This window comes from Monopterus albus, unplaced genomic scaffold, assembly GCF_001952655.1.
Source record: "Monopterus albus unplaced genomic scaffold, M_albus_1.0 scaffold277.1, whole genome shotgun sequence".
Lineage (NCBI taxonomy): Eukaryota > Metazoa > Chordata > Actinopteri > Synbranchiformes > Synbranchidae > Monopterus > Monopterus albus.
Genome location: NW_018128157.1, coordinates 374,976 through 396,615, shown reverse-complemented (window position 1 = coordinate 396,615; position 21,640 = coordinate 374,976). Strand labels below are relative to the sequence as shown.

The 21,640-nt window shown below is 44.2% G+C and overlaps 4 protein-coding genes across 5 annotated transcripts in view; 1 reads left to right on the top strand and 3 right to left on the bottom strand.

Annotated features, from left to right (window-relative positions):
* Positions 1-27: 27 nt before the first annotated feature.
* Positions 28-2,385, top strand: mtfmt (mitochondrial methionyl-tRNA formyltransferase). Its single transcript, XM_020622299.1, has one exon. It carries the CDS (start codon positions 235-237, stop codon positions 1,357-1,359), a length of 1,125 nt encoding a protein of 374 aa, XP_020477955.1. The 5' UTR covers positions 28-234; the 3' UTR covers positions 1,360-2,385.
* apmap (adipocyte plasma membrane associated protein) lies at positions 2,137-11,261 on the bottom strand. The gene is made up of 9 exons (XM_020622298.1): positions 11,011-11,261; positions 10,243-10,359; positions 9,279-9,394; positions 8,871-8,963; positions 6,518-6,634; positions 6,251-6,425; positions 5,783-5,917; positions 4,794-4,986; positions 2,137-4,172 (listed from the first exon to the last, which is right to left on the bottom strand). Exons 1-9 carry the CDS (start codon positions 11,100-11,102, stop codon positions 3,963-3,965), a joined length of 1,248 nt encoding a protein of 415 aa, XP_020477954.1. The 5' UTR covers positions 11,103-11,261; the 3' UTR covers positions 2,137-3,962.
* Positions 11,262-11,857: 596 nt separating this feature from the next.
* Positions 11,858-15,998, bottom strand: LOC109973010 (gastrula zinc finger protein XlCGF57.1-like). Of its 2 annotated transcripts, XM_020622297.1 has the most exons (4): positions 15,924-15,998; positions 15,750-15,839; positions 14,507-14,597; positions 11,858-14,430 (listed from the first exon to the last, which is right to left on the bottom strand). In XM_020622297.1, the coding sequence occupies exons 2-4, from the start codon at positions 15,819-15,821 to the stop codon at positions 12,758-12,760; spliced, it is 1,836 nt and encodes a 611-aa protein (XP_020477953.1). In that variant the 5' UTR covers positions 15,822-15,839; positions 15,924-15,998; the 3' UTR covers positions 11,858-12,757. The 2 variants fall into 2 exon arrangements, with proteins under 2 accessions (XP_020477953.1, XP_020477952.1); XM_020622296.1 differs by having other exon boundaries at positions 15,750-15,986.
* A 1,958-nt stretch (positions 15,999-17,956) lies between these two features.
* Positions 17,957-21,640, bottom strand: part of acss1 (acyl-CoA synthetase short chain family member 1) — a 27,326-nt gene continuing 23,642 nt past the window's right edge. The window contains exons 12-14 of the mRNA XM_020622295.1: positions 20,800-20,863; positions 20,095-20,216; positions 17,957-19,454 (exon numbers count right to left, since the gene is read on the bottom strand). Of these exons, the coding sequence (XP_020477951.1) occupies positions 19,266-19,454; positions 20,095-20,216; positions 20,800-20,863 (375 nt within the window). The 3' untranslated portion in view covers positions 17,957-19,265. The remainder of the gene's footprint in view (positions 19,455-20,094; positions 20,217-20,799; positions 20,864-21,640) is intronic.

Genomic DNA, 21,640 nt, shown 5'->3' with positions numbered 1-21,640 from the left:
TAATTTTGTTTGTAGTCCCCAGTGGCTGTGATTGGTTTAATGGCTCAATGACTGGCCAATACTGGCTGCGCATGCTTGAATGTGGGCTAATTGCTTCAGGAAACTAAAGTTCTGTAAAACATGGCGGCTTCTTATGTTGACTCAAGGGCAGCTCCACTGCAGTCTCGGGTTTCCCAGTGTCACCAGTAACACTTTGACCACTTGATATTTTTAAATAAAGCGACGGCCTGCGTTATGTTGTCGAATGGCAGAAGAGCTTTTCAGAGAATCCGTAACCACTTCCAGCGCTGCTGTATACAGAGGACGGCGGCAGATGGACGGCAGTGGCGGTTCTTCAGACTCATGCCATCATCCGGACCCCCGTGGAGGCTCTTGTTCTTTGGCACTGATCAGTTCGCCGTGGAATCTCTAAAACTCCTGGCATCCAGTCGGAGCTCCAGCGAAGGGGTTGTGGAGTCCATAGAAGTCGTTACTTTGCCCGGTGACGTCCCGGTGAAGAGCTTTGCTCAGCAGAACCACCTTCAGGTCCACAGCTGGCCCCATGACAGCGTGGACGGACAGTTTGATGTTGGCGTGGTGGTGTCTTTCGGCTGCTTGCTCCCTGAGAGGCTAATCAGCAAGTTTCCGTACGGGGTTTTAAACGTTCACCCCAGCCTGCTGCCGAGATGGCGAGGTCCCGCACCCGTATTCCACACCGTTTTGCAGGGCGACACTGTGACAGGAGTCACCATCATCCAGATCCGCCCTTACAGGTTTGATGTGGGCCCCATTCTCAACCAGGAGCTCCACCAGGTCCCTGACAACTGTACTGCTGATGAGCTTGGAGCTGCTCTCGCCACTAAGGGAGCACATCTGCTGCTTGGTACACTGAAGTCACTGCCTGAGAGACTGGCACATAAACGAGAACAAGAACAGGCAGGGGCAACATCTGCCCCCAAAATCAAAACGTCCATGAGCTGGGTGCAGTGGGAGGAACAGACCTGTGACCAAATCGGTCATCTGTATCGTGCCATTGGGTCCCGGATACCTTTGAGGACCACGTGGATGGGTAGGTCAATAAAACTTCTGGACTTTGCAGGAAGATGTCACATTTCATTATCAGATCCCAGGAGGAAACCTGTCCCAGGATCCCTGGCCTATCAGAAGGAGTCCAATACTTTGGCCGTATGCTGCAAAGACGGCTGGGTGGGATTCAAGTCGCTGATCCTGAAAAATAGACTGACGCCAGCTGACTTCTATAACGGCTACCTGCACAAGAGGCCCTGTCAGACGGCGGAGTGGCTGTTTGTCAGCAGAACCCGTGGCTCCTCAAATGCAACCAGAGTCAGTGGTGTGGTACAACAATCTTCTTTGATGTGAACACTGCACACATGACATTGCTGTGGTTAATGTGATACTCCTGCTTGTTCTGAGACTTTTGTATGTGCACAACAGCCACTGTATTACTGCATATTAACAATAAATGAAACTGCTGTTGACTGATGGACACAGAACAGAAGAAAAACTTGATCTGAAAACAACCAGAGAACAAAGAAGGGTCTAACTTCCTACTGTGAACCGTTAAGTCAACCACAGTTTTAGGGACGTCTCTCAAAGACGACATTTCTTGGGTGATAATATTTGTATACCTGATGTAGTGAAGGTGTTGTCACATGTTGCACTGATGTTAAAGCCACTTGGGTTGCAAACAGCTGCATCCCACTGCATTTCTTTCTCAAGCCTTTTCACTGTAGCAGAGAGCTAGCACACTTGCTCAAACCTGAGTAGTTAAATGTTTTTATATTCACACAAACAAATGCAGCACTGACATTTCAAGCAGCTCCTTATTTGTGTTGGAAGCCACGTCGATGCCCAAACTGCTAAAAGGTGTCATTTGGAAACCAGTGGCTTCATAAAGTGGGCACAGACTTTAGTGGAGACCTTTAATCTGAAAAGGAAGTAGCAGCTGTCAGATGAATGTGGTAGGTAAAGAACAAAGTGAGCAAATAGCCTAGGTCAGACCCACGACCTGCCGTCTTCCAGTTTGACCTCCACAGGAAGTGTTTGAATCCTCTATGCTCACACACCGGGTGAGTACAGTTGTGCCCCCTGTGGTTGGTCAGCGTCTTCAGGGAGCAGCATGGCTCAGAAGTCGGGTCAGTTAAAACCTCATTTTATTCAGTGTTTCAGAACAGCTTCATCCACTGCACACAAACACAGATAATACATCAGCTTATTGTCATGTATCAAGAAGGAAGCACATCGACACCAATCTGATGCGAGAAATAGTGGATCACAGCTTTAACAGCGACATCCTGCGTTTGGGCACAAGCAGGAGCTCGCAGTAAAACGTCTGCTAGCAAAAAAAATATACCTGGCTCGAACAATTCCGACACGACACAATAAGAGCACAAAACAACAAACTTCAGTGGTCTCAGAAACAGAAGCCCGTTTTCAGGCCAATTACTTTGATTTAATTATCTCCTCTCAAATTAATCTGATGTTTTCTCATGATCATGACCAACTTCATGCAGGATTCCAGATGCAGCTGCTGTCAGAAACTGGTCCTGTTTGTCTTCAGGATGCAGAAGTCCTGACGCTCGTTGTCCTGGCAACCATGTGTGTCCTGACCATCACTAACTGTGAATCTGAGCTTTAAAGGCTGCAGCTGGTGGGTTTATATGCCTGTGTTACGCCCCCAACCCGGTCCAGAGACCAGCAGCACCAGTGAATGCGGTGTCCTCACCGTGATCAGTGTGCGAGTCCAGAAAAAGAAGTTTTCACAATAATTGTTTCTTTTGCTATTCGACATTACAATGTTGTACAGTTTTAATTAACAGTGCAGTTAATGAGCAACAATCTCAGGCAAGATGCAGTTTACACTGACCTGCATGTTGCATAAGTAACATTTAGCATGTTAGCAGAAGAATACTGATGTTTTCAGCAGCATCCAGGGTGCAGCCATGATTCAGACCTGGCGTGTCTGGTGTCTAAACAAACATGGACGTCTTACAGGTGCTAAAGGTGTCGTTCAAAGTAATGAAACTCGGATGTATTAGCAGTTTTTGCAGCAGCAAGGGGCGGGAAAGGCACCGTCACAACGCTGTTACACATCTTCACTGGTCCAAAAAGAAGCAACAAGCTGGAAACGAGGTGCACTTTCATATGACACTTATCCTCACATTTCCAAAACTTTAAAAACATTTGCTTTTGTTTTTTAAACACAGTGCACACTTGTTGGCTCAGGCTAGCAAACATGACACAAAATTAGGTGGAAACTGCCTCAATAATGTTGCCTAAGTAGGAGGTTTTCAAAAGAAACAGCAACCGGCCCCCAAAACAACAACAACAACAACGAAACACAATAACTGGCAAGCTAACTAGCCACTACGCCAACCAACTAGTGAACCAGTCAGTTTTTCACCAGTACGTACGATTCAGGCTGGGTATCGTTGGAAAACTGGTTTCAATCAGGAACCGATCTATTCTGATTATCAAAGTATCACTGTAGTCATTTCTTAAGCAAAATGCCAAACGTCAGATGTAACAATGTGCTGTTTTTCTTTGTCGTACATGTTAATAAGATGAATATATGAGCTTATGGACGATCCAGACTGAAAGTGCTCGTTAGTCGCAGCCTAATCAATTGGATGCTTAAAGTCAGCTTCCAGGAGTTTATGATAAGTCGGTAGCAAACGCATGTTAAAGTTCGACACCCAGCCTGAAAACAGGGTATGACGTGTAAAACAACCTAAAACAACCATCACACCGATGTGATTCTGAGCCACCAGGACAAGTCACCGAGTCAGGATTCATCCTCTGGAGACTGTGAATGTGTAATTTAACGGTAAAATATCAAACAGTTGTCAAGAAAAAAGCGTCCTCCATCCAAGTCAGGGTTTGTTCACTTCCTGGTACATCATGACGTTGCTGTGTCGTGCTCACAGGAACTCACGTGTACGTCCGTCCAGTGCCTCAGTATTTTACACCTTGTGCAGGTCAAGTTTGGCGATGTACGGTGAGCGGAAGGACCCCAGGTACAGACTCCCATCATGCTCATGGGCCTCACTGATGTAGGCCACCACCAGGCCGTTGGGGTCGTGGAAGCTTCGGGTGCAGATGCCGCCATCATGGAGCTCAGCCACCAAACTGTAGCGAGGGACGAACTTCATCAGCACCTCCTGACTGAAGAGCTGTGAGGGGAAACGGGGGGGAGAAAGGAAGGAAGTAGGAGGGAAGGAAAGAAAAGTATTTAGCAAAGTAAGGATACAGGAAACGAGGAATATAAGGAGGGATTACAGTAACAATAAGGACACAGGAGAGGAAGAAATAAATCAGGTGCTTTAACAGAACCAAGTGTCACAACTTTTTAATGACTTTAGTTTATGTTTTCCAGTCTGAACGACTGATGTCATAACTGGGTGGACATATTCCTGGACAACTTTATGGTCGGACAGAGTATGCAGGACGAGCTCTGTCGGTGGACAGGGTCTGACACCAGACCGGCCAGTCAGACTGGAAAATGTTCACAGGTCGGTGTGTTATCGTCTCAACATGGACACCTGGATGTCCTTATCGTCTCTAGTCAGTTACTGTCTCCACATGGGCACATGGGGTCCACGGGTGTCCAGTGAGACAGGCTCTCAGGTGTCCCCGTAGAAAGATAACACACAGTAATCTGTAGGTGGACCCCCGAGCGCCCACTGTTGTCTCTGCCTGGACACCTAGGGTACCCTGTTTCTGGTTACATTTGTGAAATGATTCAGAAACCAGGGAAACCTCCACCTGGTCTCCTTGTCCTTTGTGTGTTTTACCTTGAAGATGAGCTTCTTGATCCAGGGTCTCTGGGACAGGAAGTCCAGCATGGAGAAGCCGGGGTTTGGCCGCACCACAGACATGGCCACCCAGTAACCTCCGGTCGAGCTCGGGCGGATGTTGTCAGGAAAGCCGGGCAGGTTGTCCATGAACGTGTCCATCCCACCTTTATTGAGGCCAGCCACATGGACCCTGGTTCAGAAACAAAGACTCTGTTCTGATCCGGGTTTTTCACCTGTTCACTCGCAGTATTTGACTGTGGGCACCAGATCCAAAAACCCCTGTTACTGGGAGGAGCAGCAGCTCCGGTCTGGCTTAATGCCTCAGTTCATGGTGTTCTGTTCTCGTACATCGTATTGTTGGTGCATCACATCATCTTCTGTATCATATCACAACGCGCCACTCGGTCACTAAAACATGCCCACGGGCCGTGGCCTGCAGTTTTTATTTTATTTCATCTTATTTTGTAAAGCACTTCCTGTTACAAGTTTTTTCCTTATTTTATTTTCTGAAGTGCTTTTGTAAGAGAACCTTTCATTTGATTGTTTTATTTCGATATTTGTACTTTGCAAATTATTAAAAATAAAGTACGAACATTTTTATCTCATTTAGTATGTGAGTTTTCTTTACTTCCAGGTTTAGTTTTGGAGAGCGTTCTGTCCAAAAACAAGTCTTATTTCATTTTATTTACGGTGACCACAGATTTTTTTTAAATTCATTATCTGTATGTGAAGCAGCTTTACTTAAAAACCTGATTATATCCAGGAAACGACTGTAACTGCACTGACCTCTGACCGATTTTACTTGACACTGGTCACAGCCAACTCCAGCTCAGTAGTTTAAAAAGGGCCACGACCTGTTTTTAGTGTTCATATCGGAGACGTGACGCTCTGAGAAATGAGAATGCAACAGAATAAATGTCTTCCTGTTAACTGAATGGGTCCTGGTAAATAAATAACCATGTGACCTGCAGGGCTAGATGAGTCACCTGCGTATCCGGGCCATGGTGGTCTCTGCCACCAGCACCGACTCCTCGTCGGGCTGCAGCTGGATGCCGTTTGGGAAGCGAAGGTTTTCCATCACCACCGTCAGCTCTTTGCTCTCAGTGTCGTACTCCAGCACTCTGGGAAAAGGAAGAACACAACAAATCTGTCTCTGCACAAAAAGTGAGCTGCTTTTAATGTGAAACAGGAAATGTGCATGCATCCATAAAAATAATGACAATATATTAAATATTTACAGTTTACAATTTCTCACTTTCGTAAATGGAATAATAAAATGGCGCATTAGACCTTCAACATGATACTGAAGTTACCAATAAACACAGGTTTTTATGAGCAACACATTAAAACAAGGACGACTCGCACTGAAATGTCTGCAGAGAATTTATGGGGAATCATTTAAAACCAATGTGCATAACTGTGGAAATATCTGGAACATGAGCGGCGTGTGGTACCGTCCGTCGGCCGTGGCCTCCATGATGAGGTGCAGGTAATCTCTGCGCTGCCACCTGCTGCTGGAGTCAGTGAAGTACACCTTCTTCCCATCCTGCGTCACCGCCACATCGTTGATGAATGACAGCTTCCTGCCGCCAACCAGCTGGCCCCCTGACACCAACCTGGTTGCCTCGCCTGCACAGAACCAAAAGACAGTTGCGCTACAAAGCTGTTTATCACTGCAGGTGATTTTCACTTAGCCTGACAGGTGTTCCTAACAAACTGACCTGTAGTGGGGTTGACCTCAAACAGACCCAGGTAGGCGTCGGCTACAAACAGAGTTCCGTTGGGTCCGACTCTGATCCCCAGTGGCCTCCCACAGTTGGGCTCCTCCTCTCTGGATCCTGAGGACACAAAGCCAAGCATGTCAACATTGGCACAACAGAACTTTGGAGCTGGGTGATGAGCCACATCCCTAGAGCGAGGCTCTGGTCAAGGCCTGACCACCAGACACGCTCCAGGACTGGCTCCAGGACAGGCTCCAGGACATGGCCCCAGTTCTGGTGACTCAGGTTCGGGGTCCTTTGAATCGCTCAGACTGAACGCTGGGTGAAAACAGCGGCTCACTCACACCTGACTGCACTGACAATTTAACAGAGCTCAGCTAAAACGTGGGTAGTACGGGGGCTCAGTCTGTGCTCTGCAGCGACTTTCACAATAAAACTGACTTCCTGTTTGGAAACCCTCACTGGTTCCTCCTTAATGTTCCAAGTTTACTGTGGAAGTTTCCTCTTGGAAAGGGATGAGTTTCATTTAAAGTTTGACAAATCAGATGGAAAAAATTTACTACAACCAAAACCAACAAAATGGGGAAAATCAAACCTTAAACTAAAGTTGAGTAACATTACAAATGAAAAGTTCCATTAAATTAGTTTGTTAGTTTACTTTTAGTGACTTTAACACATTAGTTATTAAAACTTTAATGAATTTCAAACAAAACCCAGTAGAAGAAGAAGACTGTAGAAGCCGTCAGACAGTTTGTGGGCACATTTCGGATCTCCGCTACGCTGTGTGTTGAAACAGGAAACGGAAACAGGCCTCCATCAGCACGTCGCGCTGTAAACAGTTTTCTTGTTTCTTCACTCTGCGGTTGAGAAACACTGGACAGAACCGTGGAGTTGAAGGTTTAAACTTCAGAGTGAAGCAACCAAAACAAACAGAGGAAAAAGCGTCGGTGGTGGTTAAAGGTCGACGTCTTAAAGCAACATGAACATTTTAACTCCGTTTCTGTTCTGGTCACAGTTCACCTGAAGTGAACTCCACTAAACCTGGAATGTAACGGTTCAGTTTAGATGGTTTTAGTTCGATTTGATTAATGAAGGTTTAGGTTCTTTTGAACAAAAATCCTTTTTTAAGTTGAAAAATCAATGTAATTCACACAAACAAATCTGGGTCTTAAACTTCACTTACAACCAAAAGGTTTAGTTAGTTTCAGTGACGTGGGGTCAGGGGAGGCAGGTAAGGCAGGGGAGGCAGGATTTGTCGGCTGGTGTGTGTTGTAGGCCCTTTTGCCGTTCGAATCCCATATTTTCAATAAAGAATAGCAGAATTTCCGTATGTCTCGTTCAAATACATGGAGGAGATTCGTGATGAGGCAGCACTTTGCTGTGCCTCTCGGTGGATCGTGTAATCCTCACAACCTGTATACGATGCAAACAGTGTGTCGCTGTCCCTCTATATATCGCAAATAAAATGCTTTCAAACACTCTGATTATATGCTCTGCCTTGCCATAATCTGGATAATGTATAAAATGTAGTTCTGAGAGATATAAAACATAACGTATTGTCTGTTAACAGACAATTTGTATTTGTAAATCTGACTGTAAAAGAGTCAGTGCCTCACCAGCTGTCAACATCACCGCACGTCACTGGTTAGTTTGGACTTAACTGAGCTTTCAACTGAAATTATCTCAAGCTTAAAGCAAAACATTTCAAACTAAAGAGGAATACACATTTCACACTAAACTAAATCAACCTTAAAACCGAACTCCTGAACCGATTTTTAATTTATTTTAGTTACTTTCATGTTTACATTTGTAAAAGTAAACTAAAGTTAACCTGAAATCAAGTCTTAAACTAAACTCATCTCATTTTCTATACCGCGTAGTCCCGAACGGAGTCGCAGGGGGGCTAGAGCCAATCCCAGCTGGCATCGGGCGACTTAAACTAAACTTCCAAATGAAAAGTTAAGGTAGTTTTTGTTTGTTGGTAAAGTTTGTTTTGCTTGTTTAATATACTTTAGTTACGTTAAACGGTAAATGGACTGCGCTTACATAATGTCTTTCTACCATACCCGAGAATCGCCATCCACTGATGGCGGCGTTAGTTTCATACGTTTTTTACAGGTTGAAAACTCAGTCTGAAACAAAACTAAAATATGTTAAAATAAATCGTTATCAACATTTAACCAAAACAAACTAATCACAATAACTAAATTAAACCACATCAAACTAAAGCCAACGTAACCCTAAATTTAATTCAACTGAGGTGACTTAACCTTAAACTAAACTTTAAAAGTAGCCTAAACTAACCTGAACCTCAAACTAAACTGGACGTTAAACTTAATTAAACCCGTCTCACCACAGGGCGGTTTTCCGAGTCTCGTCACCGTGTGCATCCTTCGACCAGTCAGCTTCACAACTTTCCCATCAGCTGTTCCTGCAAACAAAACATCTGGGGAGACAAGTGTCTGTCAGCTCTCAGTCTTTTCCATGTTCTTCACCACTGCTGATGGTTTTTACTGTTTGGTTTCTCTAAAGACAACAACTCAACAATAATCATATAACGACGCATCATGTTTTAATTATAAACATTGGTCGGTGCAACCCGTGAATGCTGAACATGCATCATCATCATCCTCTTTCATCACATGTGGGAAACTTTCACACGTTTCTTAAATGTTCACGGTTACACAGCGACTGTTGTGTCACTACATGCTCGACAACGTGTCACGCTGTTTGAGGGTTTCTTCAGAAACAACAAACCGACCTCCGATGTTGGCGATGGACTCTGGTCCAATGATCTGGTCTTCAAAGAGTCTCTGGGCCTCTCTAAGCTTCAGGTTCGGCTCCCAGCAGCCTTTCATCAGCGGAGGCTCCTTCAGTCTGCAGTGCACAAGACAACCAGCAGGGGGCAGGAAACGTATGAAAATGGAATATTATGAGAATAAAGTCAAACACCCACATCTTTATTCCCAATATATTTGGAGTTTCTAATGTAATCAAAATGCAACTTTATTCTGGAAATATTACAATTATTTTCTAGAACATGTTGAACTATTTTTTCAAATTAACAGATTTATTCTCAAAGCTCGTTTTTTACAATTAATTTATAACACACAAAAAACACTCAACCCAAAAATTTATATTTTTCTCTAAAAACAATACAAGTGCATTATTAAAATATTCCAAATTTCATTATTAAATATTACAATTTTCTTAAAATAGAACAACTTAATTCTCTAAGCATTTAACAAAAGTATGGCTTTACTGTTACAATGCTGCTGTTTCCAGTAAAAATTATTTCTTAGAAAGTTATAACTCAAAATTGTCCCCAAAACACAAAAGCGCAACTGAATTTAATTGAGACCTTATAAAAATAGTCAACTGATAATAATCAGCGTAACCTGAACAAAATCAATTTTTAATCATATTTAAGACTTTAAGGTTTTAAAATTCAGATTTTTAGATGTTGAGGACCTGTGAAAACCCTGTGTTTAAGTCCTGAACATCTGATTTTAAAATTCTTCATTTAAAAGTGGTTTTAACTGGAAGAGAAGGTGGTGATTTACTAAACTGGGGGCAAAGAGAAGGTGGTGATTTACTAAACTGGGGCCAACTGGTGACCTGGTTGATATATTGTAGTTTGATATACGTGGATGTTATAATTTCATCCACTGCCTTTCCAAAAACATAAATCTAATTTTTCTCTGAACGTCTTGTGGGGCGCTCACCTGAAGACTTCCGGCTGGATGGGAGACTCCAGGATGAAGATGATAACCAGGAGAGGAAGAAGCAGAAAGCCGCCCAGGAAGAGCAGAGTGACCTGGAAAACCTTTCCGCTGTAGGTGCTGAAAGAGGAAACGACAACAGAAAGAGTCGGTCGACACTTTAACAACTGAATCTGTACATGGTTTGTTATGTTCGGTGGAATTCCTCAGGGATCCAACCTAGGGCCTCCTCCCTTTTCAGCTGACTTGCTTCCTTCCTTCCTTTCTTCTTATTTTTAGGCCCTTTTATGTTTATACAGTGTTCACTGCTAAAACTAAATGACCAGAAGGATTTACAAACAAAGACACAAGCATCACAACATCACGTAACTAGGGCCTACGTCGTCACAGCTACACCACTGAGCTGCTCAGGTGGGTTTTTAACACAATTCGTGTTGCTCTTTCTTATTTCTTGTTTAATATTTGGTTACTAATGTTTTTGTAAAAAGAAAAAAACTAATTAAGACATTAGTTACGACTCTCAAATGACATTTTGTAAATTACTTTATTATTGTTTTGTATGTACAACTGGAGTAGTTCAGTCGAGGAAAGTAACTAGGTAGCCTACATTTACTCAAGTACTGTACTTAAGTACAATTCTGAGGTAGGCAAAAAGATCAATAAAACAAACAGCTGCTGTTAAGCTGATCAATAATCAATCAAAGACATACCGGTAACGGCAGAGTCGCGGTTAATGGGTCCGCCTGGGACGTGGTTCTGAACGGTTCTTACCCGGATCCTTTGTGGCGGTGCTCCGGCAGATCGTCCGTGATGACGCGTGGACGTTGCAGCCGTCGGAACCGGAGCCCCTCCGACTCGTTCATGCTTGAACGCGGTTCCGTTCGGTTTATTCAACGGTCTGGAGCTGGAAGGGGTCGCTGTGATGAGCTTCTATCCGGGTACACAAGGAGTTAGCTCCGTGAGCTGCGCCAACCGTTCTACCGGAGTCTTTGGACGAAAACACAGAGAGCTTCCGCTCGCCTTCAAAATAAAGGCCCCACCCACAAGCTTGTTTTCAAGAAATTAAAGCAAACAAACAAACAAAAAATACAATGGAAAAGTTAAAAGAGCAAGAAAAGTTTTAAGTAAAATAAAGCCAAAAAAAAACAATCATGGTAAAATTAGACTTTTCTTTGTATTTGTATGTTTGTAAAAATACAAACAAAACAGACAAAACCCAAATAAAAAAGAAATTAAATAACTTAAAAAGTAAGATGTAATAAAAACAAACGAGCAATAAACAAACAAACAAACAAACATAGCATGGAAGTTACCGGGTTTCCTCAACAGGATGACCGTGGTTTGTGGCCATATGGCAGGGACTATGAAATTACTGGACATTCTAGGATAGGTTTGGTGTTGGAGTATCATCCCTGAGTTACAGGCCTAGGCTGGGGAGCCCCATGGACCTCTGAGCTCCTCTTCCCTCCCCTCCTCTCCTTGTCAGTTTCTGTTTGAGCAGCTCTGCTTCAAAATTCAACATGGTTAGTACAACGTTGTACAGATAAAAAGTATTATCTACTCTTGGATGAGTGTCTCTCACATCAGAGTATAAAACTAAAAGGCCTGACCATAGGAGCATGTAGATGACGTGTTCTTTGGTCTAAAATTAAAGAGTACTGTTCTGTTTCCCCCAGCATTGACCCCAATGAAAGGTCACAGCTCAAAGCGACATGAGGAAACAAAATAGTTAAAATGGGTGAAACAGGTTGGAAATGTGTCGCTGCTGGTTTCATCCTCCACTCAGTCTGGTCACATGCTCTCAGCTCAAAAGAATATGATCTGCACACTGCAAAATTTCACCAAAGATTTAATATTTTCAGCTTTTCATTCATGGAAAAATAAATGTTCTGATCATTTCAGGGACTTCTGCTGTGGAGGAAAACTTGATGGGAAAGATGCAGGGCACCACCAAAATAAAATCCAGACTGTAGACATGAATAAATATATAGGCAAAATGTCTGGTTTCTATCTTAGTGCACAGTTATTCAAACTAATTCAAACTGAGAACTGCTCCAAACCACCAGAGGGCGCCCTAACCAAACACTCATTATTTCTTTATATGTGATAAAGAGATACCCAGTAAATTCCCTGTATGTCTTGCAGTTTGTGGTTTCCTCATTAACAAGAAACTAAAGCTAAACTCAAAAGATACATTCAGATTTATGTTGTCTCTTGGACTCCTGTGCAGCTCCGTGCTCACAGTTTCTGAGCATCAGCACTGAGGCCTGGTTGAATCTGGAGGAGCGACTTCAAACCAAAACCAGCTCCCATTGTGAACCGCTTTTGAATCTTCTGCTTTTTGACTTCATTCACTGATGTTTCCCCAGACCCTGAAATGCCTGTGAGCTCTCAGGTGACACATTCATCATAACCACATCCTGTCTGAGGCCCTTCAAAGCTCGGGGACTTTCTGCACCGTGTCTGGCCAGGTTTGGGACAGCTTTCCGACACCAGTCCTCGGTCAGCTTCCTGCGCTTCATTCAGCAGCGACACACCTGTGTTCCCTGAGGCTCCTGGTGGAGGTGAAGCTCCTGCTGCAGGCGGAGCAGCTGAACGGTTTCTGTCCTGTGTGAACCAGCTGGTGAGACTTCAGGTTGTTGGTCTGACTGAATCTCTTCCCACAAACGCTGCATTCAAATGGTTTCTCTCCGCTGTGAACGCGCTTGTGTCTGACAAGGTTCTGTGACACACTGAAATTTTTGCCACAGACCTCGCAGACGAACGGCTTCTCACCACTGTGCGTGCGCTGGTGCAGCTTCACACTCGCCTGCGTGGCAAAGGTTTTCTCACACTGAGGGCAGCTGAAGGGTTTCCCCTCCAAATGGGTGCGTCGGTGCACCTTCAGGTAGCTCAGCGAGCTGTATCCGCGGCTGCACACGTCACAGGAGAATGGTTTGTTGCCGCTGTGCAGCTGCAGGTGTGTTTTCAGGACCTGGGCACTTGTGAAGCTCTTCCCACATTCCTCACAGGTGTGAGCTCTCTGCCCGCTGTGCGCCACCTGGTGGCGTTTCAGCGCCGTGGATGAGGAGAAGTTTTTCCCACACTGGCTGCAGCTGTACGGTTTGACACCACTGTGGCTCCTCTCGTGCAGCAGCAGTGCACTGCGCTGTCTGAAGCCCTTCCCACAGGCATTGCAGATGAATGCCCACTCTCCACTGTGCAAACCACGGTGTGCCTTCAGGTGTCCGGCCTGTGTGAAGCTCCGGCCGCACACATCACAGCTGAATGAGCGGCGGCCCGAGTGGATGAAGCGGTGTCGGCGCAGGTTGCCTGACACACTGAAGCTCTTCCCGCAGATGTCACAGCTGAAGGCCTTCTCTCCAGTGTGCACACGGCGGTGGACTGAGAGGCTGCTCCTACTGGAGAAAGTGTTCCCGCACTGGTCGCAGGTGTGTGGACGCTCACCTGTGTGTGTCCTCTGGTGAGCTCGGAGACCACTCCGCTGGCTGAACATCTTCATACAAATGCTGCAGATGAATGGCTTCAGTCCTCTGTGGACGCTCAGCTGGTGCACGTGGACACTGCGGCGTGTGGTGAAGCCTTTCTCACAGGTCGGACATTTAAAGGGTTTATCACTCAGGTGGACTCTCCGGTGAGCTGACAGGTAACTGTGCTTGGAGAATTTCTTCCCACACTCGACGCACTCGGCGGCCCTGTCTGACCTCTGACAGGTCTGGCGGTGCTGTCTGAGGATGCATCTCGCTGCCAGCATCTCTCCACAGGCAGAACAGGTGAGTGGCTGGCTGCTGGGCATCAGGTGTGCCCTGAGGTGGCTGTGGGTGCCAAACACCTTCCCGCAGTGCGAACACCTGTGCGGCCTATACTTGTTGTGCACGGTGAGCTGATGGACTCGGACACTGCTGTGGGCGGAGAAGCCTTTCCCACAAAGGGAACAGGTGAAGGGGCGCTCTCGTGTGTGGACCCTCAGGTGAGCCACCAGGTTGGAGCGTCGGGAGAAGGCGCTGCTGCAGACGCTGCAGCTGAAGGTCTGTCTGCTGCCTACTGTAGGGGTCTGCTCTGATTGGCTGGACACACCTGTAGGAGCATCTGATTGGCCGTTCACCTCCACCTGAGTGTCTCTTTCTGTTGTAGGAGGCGTGGTGTCCGGCTGAGGCTCGACTGCAGCATCCTGAGGGCGTGATGGACAGCCTGCAGAGAGAAAGTTCAACTTGTCAGGGACAAATATGGAGGAGTGGACGTGGTTCATAAAGGTCCAAGTCTTTACCATCCTCCAGCTCCTGGTGCTGATCCAGCAGCCTCCTCAGCTCCTGCAGCAGAGCCTCACAAAGTCTCCTCATCACAGCCAGCAGCTCCTCCTACAGCACACACACATTTAGAAAGGCTTTATTTCAGCCCATTCTATTGTCATGACAGTTTGATGTTTTGTGCTGTCTCTCCATTTATTCTGCCAACACACAAATAAAACTGGCAAAGTTTGACAAAGCAGGTGATGTTAAAAAAGACAGAGGGGTAAACAATTCACAGAAATCTCTCCAAAACACACCTGTCCTGCCAAGCAGTGGGTAAAGATTCACACCAAAGCCTCCACTGGGACTGATGTCCAGCCAATTCAACACATACACCATCTCCAGAGAAGTTAGGGCAAAATATCCTCTGGTGTTCCAGCTTAGGAAAAGGCCACACAGCAGCTGCTCTCTATCAGAGAGTCAGACCTACATACAGTTGTTTGTAAACTCGGATCACATTTGTGAAGATAGAAGAAGAAAAACATCTACTGCAAACAGACAGTGAGCCTGTCCCCAGTTCATACAACATCTCCTGTCTCCAACACACTGCCCTCAGTCTGTCCTAAATACAGATCATCAGTGGGGTAGAGTAATTCACTACATTTACGTTTATCAAGTAACTAAGTGCAATTCTGAGGTACCTGTACTTCAACTGAGTATTTCCATGTCCTGCTGCTTCATCCTGTGACTCCATGTCAGAGACAAACCGTGTACTTTTTACTACACTACATGTACCTGATACCTTCAGGTCCAGAATCAGATGAATCAAACCAAACCCAGTAGAACCATCAGACTCTATTGATCCCAGTAGGAAATCCACCAGCTACCCAGCAGGATGGAAAGTACTTCCCAGTATAAGTATATAAGGTAGTTACCATCAGCTCCACCTTTACCAGCTGCAGCATTAAAGTGATGGACACAGTAATTAGTCACTATGATCCAGTATCAGAGACATTACTGGGACACGGGCCGTTCTGCTGGACGAGTACTGGTACTTTGGTAGTTCAGGTATATAACTTATATACCTGAAGTATATCCTTATATTACTATTACTTAAGTAACAGTAAAATAATAATAAGTAACAATTTGAATGCAGGACTTTTACTCGTATTTTTACAATGTGGCACTGCTACTTTTACTTCACTAAAGGATCTGAGTTCTTTCTCCACTATTGGAATTAAATGATCAATGCATTATGCATCTCGGTCTGTGATAACCGACCTCAGTCTGGGAGTCTTCAGGTTTCACTTTCCGACAGATTTCAGTCATCGCCGCCAACGTGAACTCCTTCATGACGACAGATACCAGCTGCTGCAGTGACGACATGTTATTAAAACATCAAATAAAGTTTAAATTAATTTTTAAAAAAAAACAACAACAACAGAAAAGCTCAACTTTATATGGGACCACTTTATATTGTTGCTGTTGGGACGCTTTACGGCAGGCTTTACGACAGGTCGTAACATATGTCCACACGTCGCCCCCTACCGAACGGACCTCAAACATCCATCCATTATCTACACCAGTGGTTCTCAAAGTGTGGGGCGCGCCCCATTATGGGGGAATAAAGACATGACAGGTGGGGCGCAATGAACGGAGAAAATTAGAAATGGGTCATTAATACAAGTAAATTAAAATAACATCAGTTCGGGGCCCGGGAGAAAAAAGTGGAACCATAGTTCAACAATAACGGTTTAACGTCGGCATGTTAACTGCCGCGCAACAATATAAGGAAACGTTCACAGAGAGGACCAATAGTGTATGTAGTGGGCATAATAACGTAAATGGATAAATTTTTTACATGGACCACAAAAAAAAAAAAACAGGCGATTCAGCGCAAGCAGACAAAGAAACAACAGGCAGTAGCCTTATCAACCAAAAAGCCAGCTGAAAAGAAAATATGATGAAGCCTATCTTGCGCTTTGATTCACGGTGGGAATAATGGGGGCAGAGGAGGGACCCATGTGTGTCTTGTGTCTTAAACCGCTGGCAGCAGACAGCTTGAGACCCAACCAATTAAGACGTTTAGAGACAACACACCCCAGTCACGTTAATAAATCACTCACCTTCTTTAAAAGAAAGCTGGCAGAATACCGTTAGCAGAAAAATCGCATGGTAAAATCCACATCAGTGAACAGCAAAGCACAAATGGCTTCATTCAAAGTTGCATACAGAATTGCACAGTGCAAAAACCACACACTATAGCTGAGCAGCTCATTCTCCCTGCTGCTGTAGACATGGTGTGAGATGAGAAAAGTGCTGCAAGATTGAAAACTATCCCTCTGTCAAACGATAGTTACACTTGTATTTTATCTGTTTTGAACTTGGTGTTATTTGGTATTTCAATACATTTTAAATTTAAAAATTGGCCGATTTTGTTATCATTTTTTGGGAAGTGGGGCTTGAAAATTTGCCCACCCTCTTAAGTGGGGAATGACAAAAAATGTTTGAGAACCACTGAACTACACCGTTCATCCTGAATAGGGTCGCGGGGGCCCGGAGCCAATCCCAGCTCACACTGGGCGAGAGGTGGGGTCCACCCTGGACAGGTCGTCAGTCCATCACAGGGCTGTATGTAGACAAACAACCACACACACACACACACTCACACTCACTCCTACGAGCAGCTAAGAGTCGCCAGTCAACCTAAGCTGCATGTCTTTGGACTGTGGGAGGAAGCCGGAGAGAAGCCACGTAGGCACAGGGAGAACATGAGTCCGCACAGAAAGGCCCCGGGTCGGCCAGGGCTCGAACCCAGAACCTTCTTGGAGCACAAACAAACAAAAAGTAATTAAATGTACAGGAGGCTAATAGTTTTATCTCTTTCGTTATTTTAAAAACGACTAGAGACCACACAGGTCTCTATTTCTAAGCACTCTATTTTTATTCCTACTTATCCCATTTCACAATGAGCATTCCATTGTCTGTCTGCATCGTTTACTGCCTGTTTTTATATTACACAGCCTTATGCTGGTTTACTGTTTACTTGCCCTTTGCATGGGGACATGTACCAGAGTCAAATTCCTCTTGTGTCCGACACACCTGGCCAATAAAGCTGATCCTGATTATATAGAAATCATATGTGAACTCCTTATTTTTAGCAATAAATAAACTCTGAAAATGCCTAATTTTTAACACGCTAACTAAATCTAAGAAATGAAATAAATTATAGGTTATATATTTACAAGAGATTAAATTATATTCAAAACGACCTCAATTCACTCAAAATTAATCACTAATGTAAAATTTCATTTTATTTTTTCAAAATATAAAACTAAAATACAAAGCCATAAATGAAGCCTTATATAAATCTCATTTCATTTCCAGGTTTGACTGCATAGATTTTACTGGTGTTTTTTTCTCCCATTGATGATTCAGTCAGTTCAGTTTTCTCTTCATGATCCCTGTGAAACCTTCCCACAAAACAGTCGAGTTCATGACATTTTTATTTTTATACAGTTACGTCTGTATCACAGTGTCTGATCCAGTTCACACTTTCGTACATGGACAACAAATACTTTTTAAAAAACTTGTCAACACATGACAGATTAAACATTTTTGTTCATGTATTTATTCCTGTGGTAAATGAAAAATATCTGAGGAGGGTTGGAGCCATATGAACAACAATGAATATCTGAAAATGAACCTGATAAAGTCAGAAACTGAGGCTCTGCAGCTGCGTGTTTCCAATATTTGTGATGGGAAAGTTCTGTCACGATTCCCACAGATTTCTACATTAAAATCAAACTGGTGTCCTCCCCCAGGTTTTTTCAGTTCAGTTCATTTTGTAAAATTCAGAGGAACATTTTAAGAAAAAGATAAATCAGATCTTAGAACTAAAACATTTTCTTTCTGAAGGCACTTTGGTGTAGCGTTCAATAAAAAGGCACTTGGAGAAGGAAAAAGTTGAAATAAAAACTGTTGAACAGTCAATTAACTATTAGACATTTGATTCAGTTTCAGAGGCGTTAAGGGTGATGTAATCTTCTCAAAACAAACCGATTGCTCTGCAGCAGTCTGGCCTAAAATACTGTGTTTATAGTGTGGCCTGGTTAAATGCTGTGTTTTTGACGTACACGCATGCTCTGGGACAAATATCAGAAAATTGTGTCAGCTGGATTTGTTCTGACACCACGACATGTGCAGAGTCAAGACCAGATGAAAACCAGGTGAAGCACGACAGCAACATGTGAAAGTGTGTTTTCCGTTGAGCTCTGTGGGCTCACAGGCCGACTGAACACGGAGGCAGGAGGTTAAAATAGATGTAATCTGTGGCATGGATCTTGAAAACATTTCCACCACACAAACAGAAACCTGCTTGGCTCTCTATGGTGATAGCTTCCGTTAACGGGGATGAAAATGAATCCAGGTTATTTCGACTTCCAAAGAGCAGCCTGACAGGACACATGCATGAAAAGTTGGAGAGCAGGAGACTGAAACTCTCCTCACCTGAGCTGCAGCATCGTTGTTTGTGGGATGAAAGGGGGAAGGAGAAGGGGAAGGAGGAGGAGGAGGAGAAGAAGAAGGGCTGTAACTGTTTCCATGGTGTTCAGGTGTTTCACTGTGGGCAGAGCTAAAACACCTGGAGACAGGGCAACCAGCTGCTTCTCAGCACCACCAGGTCACCTGAGGAGGGATGTCACCTGTAGACGAGGCAGACGACATCATGATGACATCATCTTTACCTGAGGAACCATGACATCACCTGTACCGGTGCCCTCCTCCTCATCCTCCCTCCTACTTCTTCTTCTCCTGCTGTTTTTGCTGGTTCCTGTAAAACTCATGGGCCTTGACGATCTCCATGACAACAGACGGGTCATCCAGAGTTGACACGTCGCCGATATCGCCGCTTGTCTCCATGGCGACCTTCCTCAGGATCCGCCTCATGATCTTCCCGGAGCGAGTCTTTGGCAGTCGTGTCACCACCTGAGAGACAATAGCGACTGTTAGCAATGGCAACAGGACATAGTGAATTCTGATTGGCTGATAGGTGTCAACATCAGTGGAACATTTGAAGTACTGTGCTGGTACTGCACATCAGTACACATTTGAGGTACCTGTACTTGTGTCATTTGCTGCCACTTTATACTTCTTACAGTCTTAGGTATACTACATACATACTTGTACTTCAGTAGCATTGTTAATGCAGGACTTTTACATGTTTCCACAAAGTGGTATTAGTACTTTTACTAAAGTAAAATATCTGAATACTCCTTTTGCTACTATTATCTAGTTTTCAGTGTCAGTTTAAAGGGTGGAATGTGTCTGATCTACTGGAAGAGCAATGATCTATGTGTTTAAATATTGATCAATGTATTTAGCAAAAAAAAAATAAAAAAAATTTAAAAAGCTAGTAATATTGATTTTAGATTATGGAATATCCATAATTATAGAAATCTGTGTTAATAAGAGAAGCCAAACTAAACTTATTAGCGAATGTCTGACAACAAGCACCGTGAACCCGAGTAGCAGCCAGACCAGGACCAGGGGACCTGATTAAACCTGGTCTGTGTCCTGGACCTCCACTGGGGAACAGCTGGCCTGACTCGTGAGTGTTGGAACGCACCAGGAAGTGCTCCGGGACGGCGTACTTGGCGATCTTAGTGGTGACGAGGTCTTGGAGCTCCTGTAGGACAACGTGGGCTTCTGCGCCAAGATCCTCCTTCAGAACCACGAAGGCAAATGGCACTGAGAGAGCGCGCACGGGCACGCATACACACACACACACACACACAGCGCACGGGCGCGCGTACACACACACACACACACAATATATAAGAAAATTCAACATTAGCAAAATAACGTGAGTCATCGAATAACGGCTCAGAGTCCATGAAAACAAAGCAACAAACTAATTAAATAAAACAAATAAGTGCAATAAAGAACCAATCCAGTAAAGATTAGGGAGAATACAGTAATTCTAAACTTCTTTTGTACATTTCTTTGTAATCTATCACAAAATAAATGTGACCTGTTTATGCACCAGTTCCACCACGAACTGACTTATTTTCATCATCTGCTGCGTATACAATGAACACGGGGAGCTGAAGTGAAGAGTTAACGTTTTATTCTCCAAAACATCCCAGCACTGTTCATCACCAGGTCACATGGTGACTTATTTTGAAAGGGACAAAAAGGAACATTTTACAAGTGAAAAGAATCTTCGAATTTTGAAACGGAAGCACGTGGGGAGGGTGGGGGTGTGACAAGCAGCAGCCACAGCGGATGATGGGAGCTCAGATCAATGCGTTACCTGAGTGTGAATTCTCACCTTCTCCTTTTATGTCATGTGGGATTCCAACCACAGCTGTTTCTGGAACAGCTGGATGTTCGTCCTGTAAAAGAGTCACCACAGCAACAGCGGGTCATGTTTAGTGTTCCGCCTTTTAAACACCCACACACACGCCTGACAGGAACAGATGGTCTCAACTAACTCTTCTCATATTCCCATTTTATGATCGGTCGCATTTCTTTTTACCTGTTTCCATCATCTTGTCATTTCACTCCATCTTACGTCGTCTGCAGGTGCATTGCTGTATGATGTAATGTACCCACTTCACTACTTACTGTGGTGACAACAGGTGATGCAACTTTGATCTCTGACTTTAGATCAGGGGTGGCCAACTCCAGTCCTCGAGGGCCAGTCAGAAGGTGGAAGATACCATCTTAGATGAAAGTGGAGTGAGGAAAGAAAGTGAATTGGTATCTTCCAGCTTCTGACTGGCTGAACACACCTGAGCCAGGTAATCAGCAGCAGGTCAGGCAGGGATAGTTGGAAAACAAGCAGGACAGCGGCCCTCGAGGACTGGAATTGGCCACCCCTGCTTTAGGGCATTTTGCAAACTAAGTTATGGGGCAAGACTGGCAATCAGTTTACAAAGAGGAAGACTTAGACAAAGCATATGAGCAATTTTTAAATATATTTAAGAGAGTATATGACAGGAACTGTCCTCGTAAGCAGTATAAAAACAAGAGGAATTACAGTGGGAAACCGTGGATGAGTAAGGGATTACAGAATGCATGTAAAAAGAAGAATGTGTTATATAAACAATTTATAAAGGACAGATCAAAGAAGGCGGAAGAAAAATATAAGTCATATAAGAACAAATTAA

Excerpts from the sequence above, each read along its gene's own strand:
- mtfmt (XM_020622299.1), top strand. The coding sequence starts at position 235 with ATGTTGTCGAATGGCAGAAGAGCTTTTCAGAGAATCCGTAACCACTTC.
- apmap (XM_020622298.1), bottom strand. The coding sequence starts at position 11,102 with ATGAACGAGTCGGAGGGGCTCCGGTTCCGACGGCTGCAACGTCCACGC. Across the intron at positions 10,360-11,010 it reads CACCGCCACAAAGGATCCGG|CACCTACAGCGGAAAGGTTT; the intron begins GTAAGAACCGTT and ends TTCCTCTTTCAG. Across the intron at positions 4,987-5,782 it reads ACCATGGCCCGGATACGCAG|GGTCCATGTGGCTGGCCTCA; the intron begins GTGACTCATCTA and ends TTTCTGAACCAG.
- LOC109973010 (XM_020622296.1), bottom strand. The coding sequence starts at position 15,854 with ATGTCGTCACTGCAGCAGCTGGTATCTGTCGTCATGAAGGAGTTCACG. Across the intron at positions 14,598-15,749 it reads CTGAAGACTCCCAGACTGAG|GAGGAGCTGCTGGCTGTGAT; the intron begins GTCGGTTATCAC and ends TGTGTGCTGTAG. Across the intron at positions 14,431-14,506 it reads GCACCAGGAGCTGGAGGATG|GCTGTCCATCACGCCCTCAG; the intron begins GTAAAGACTTGG and ends TTCTCTCTGCAG.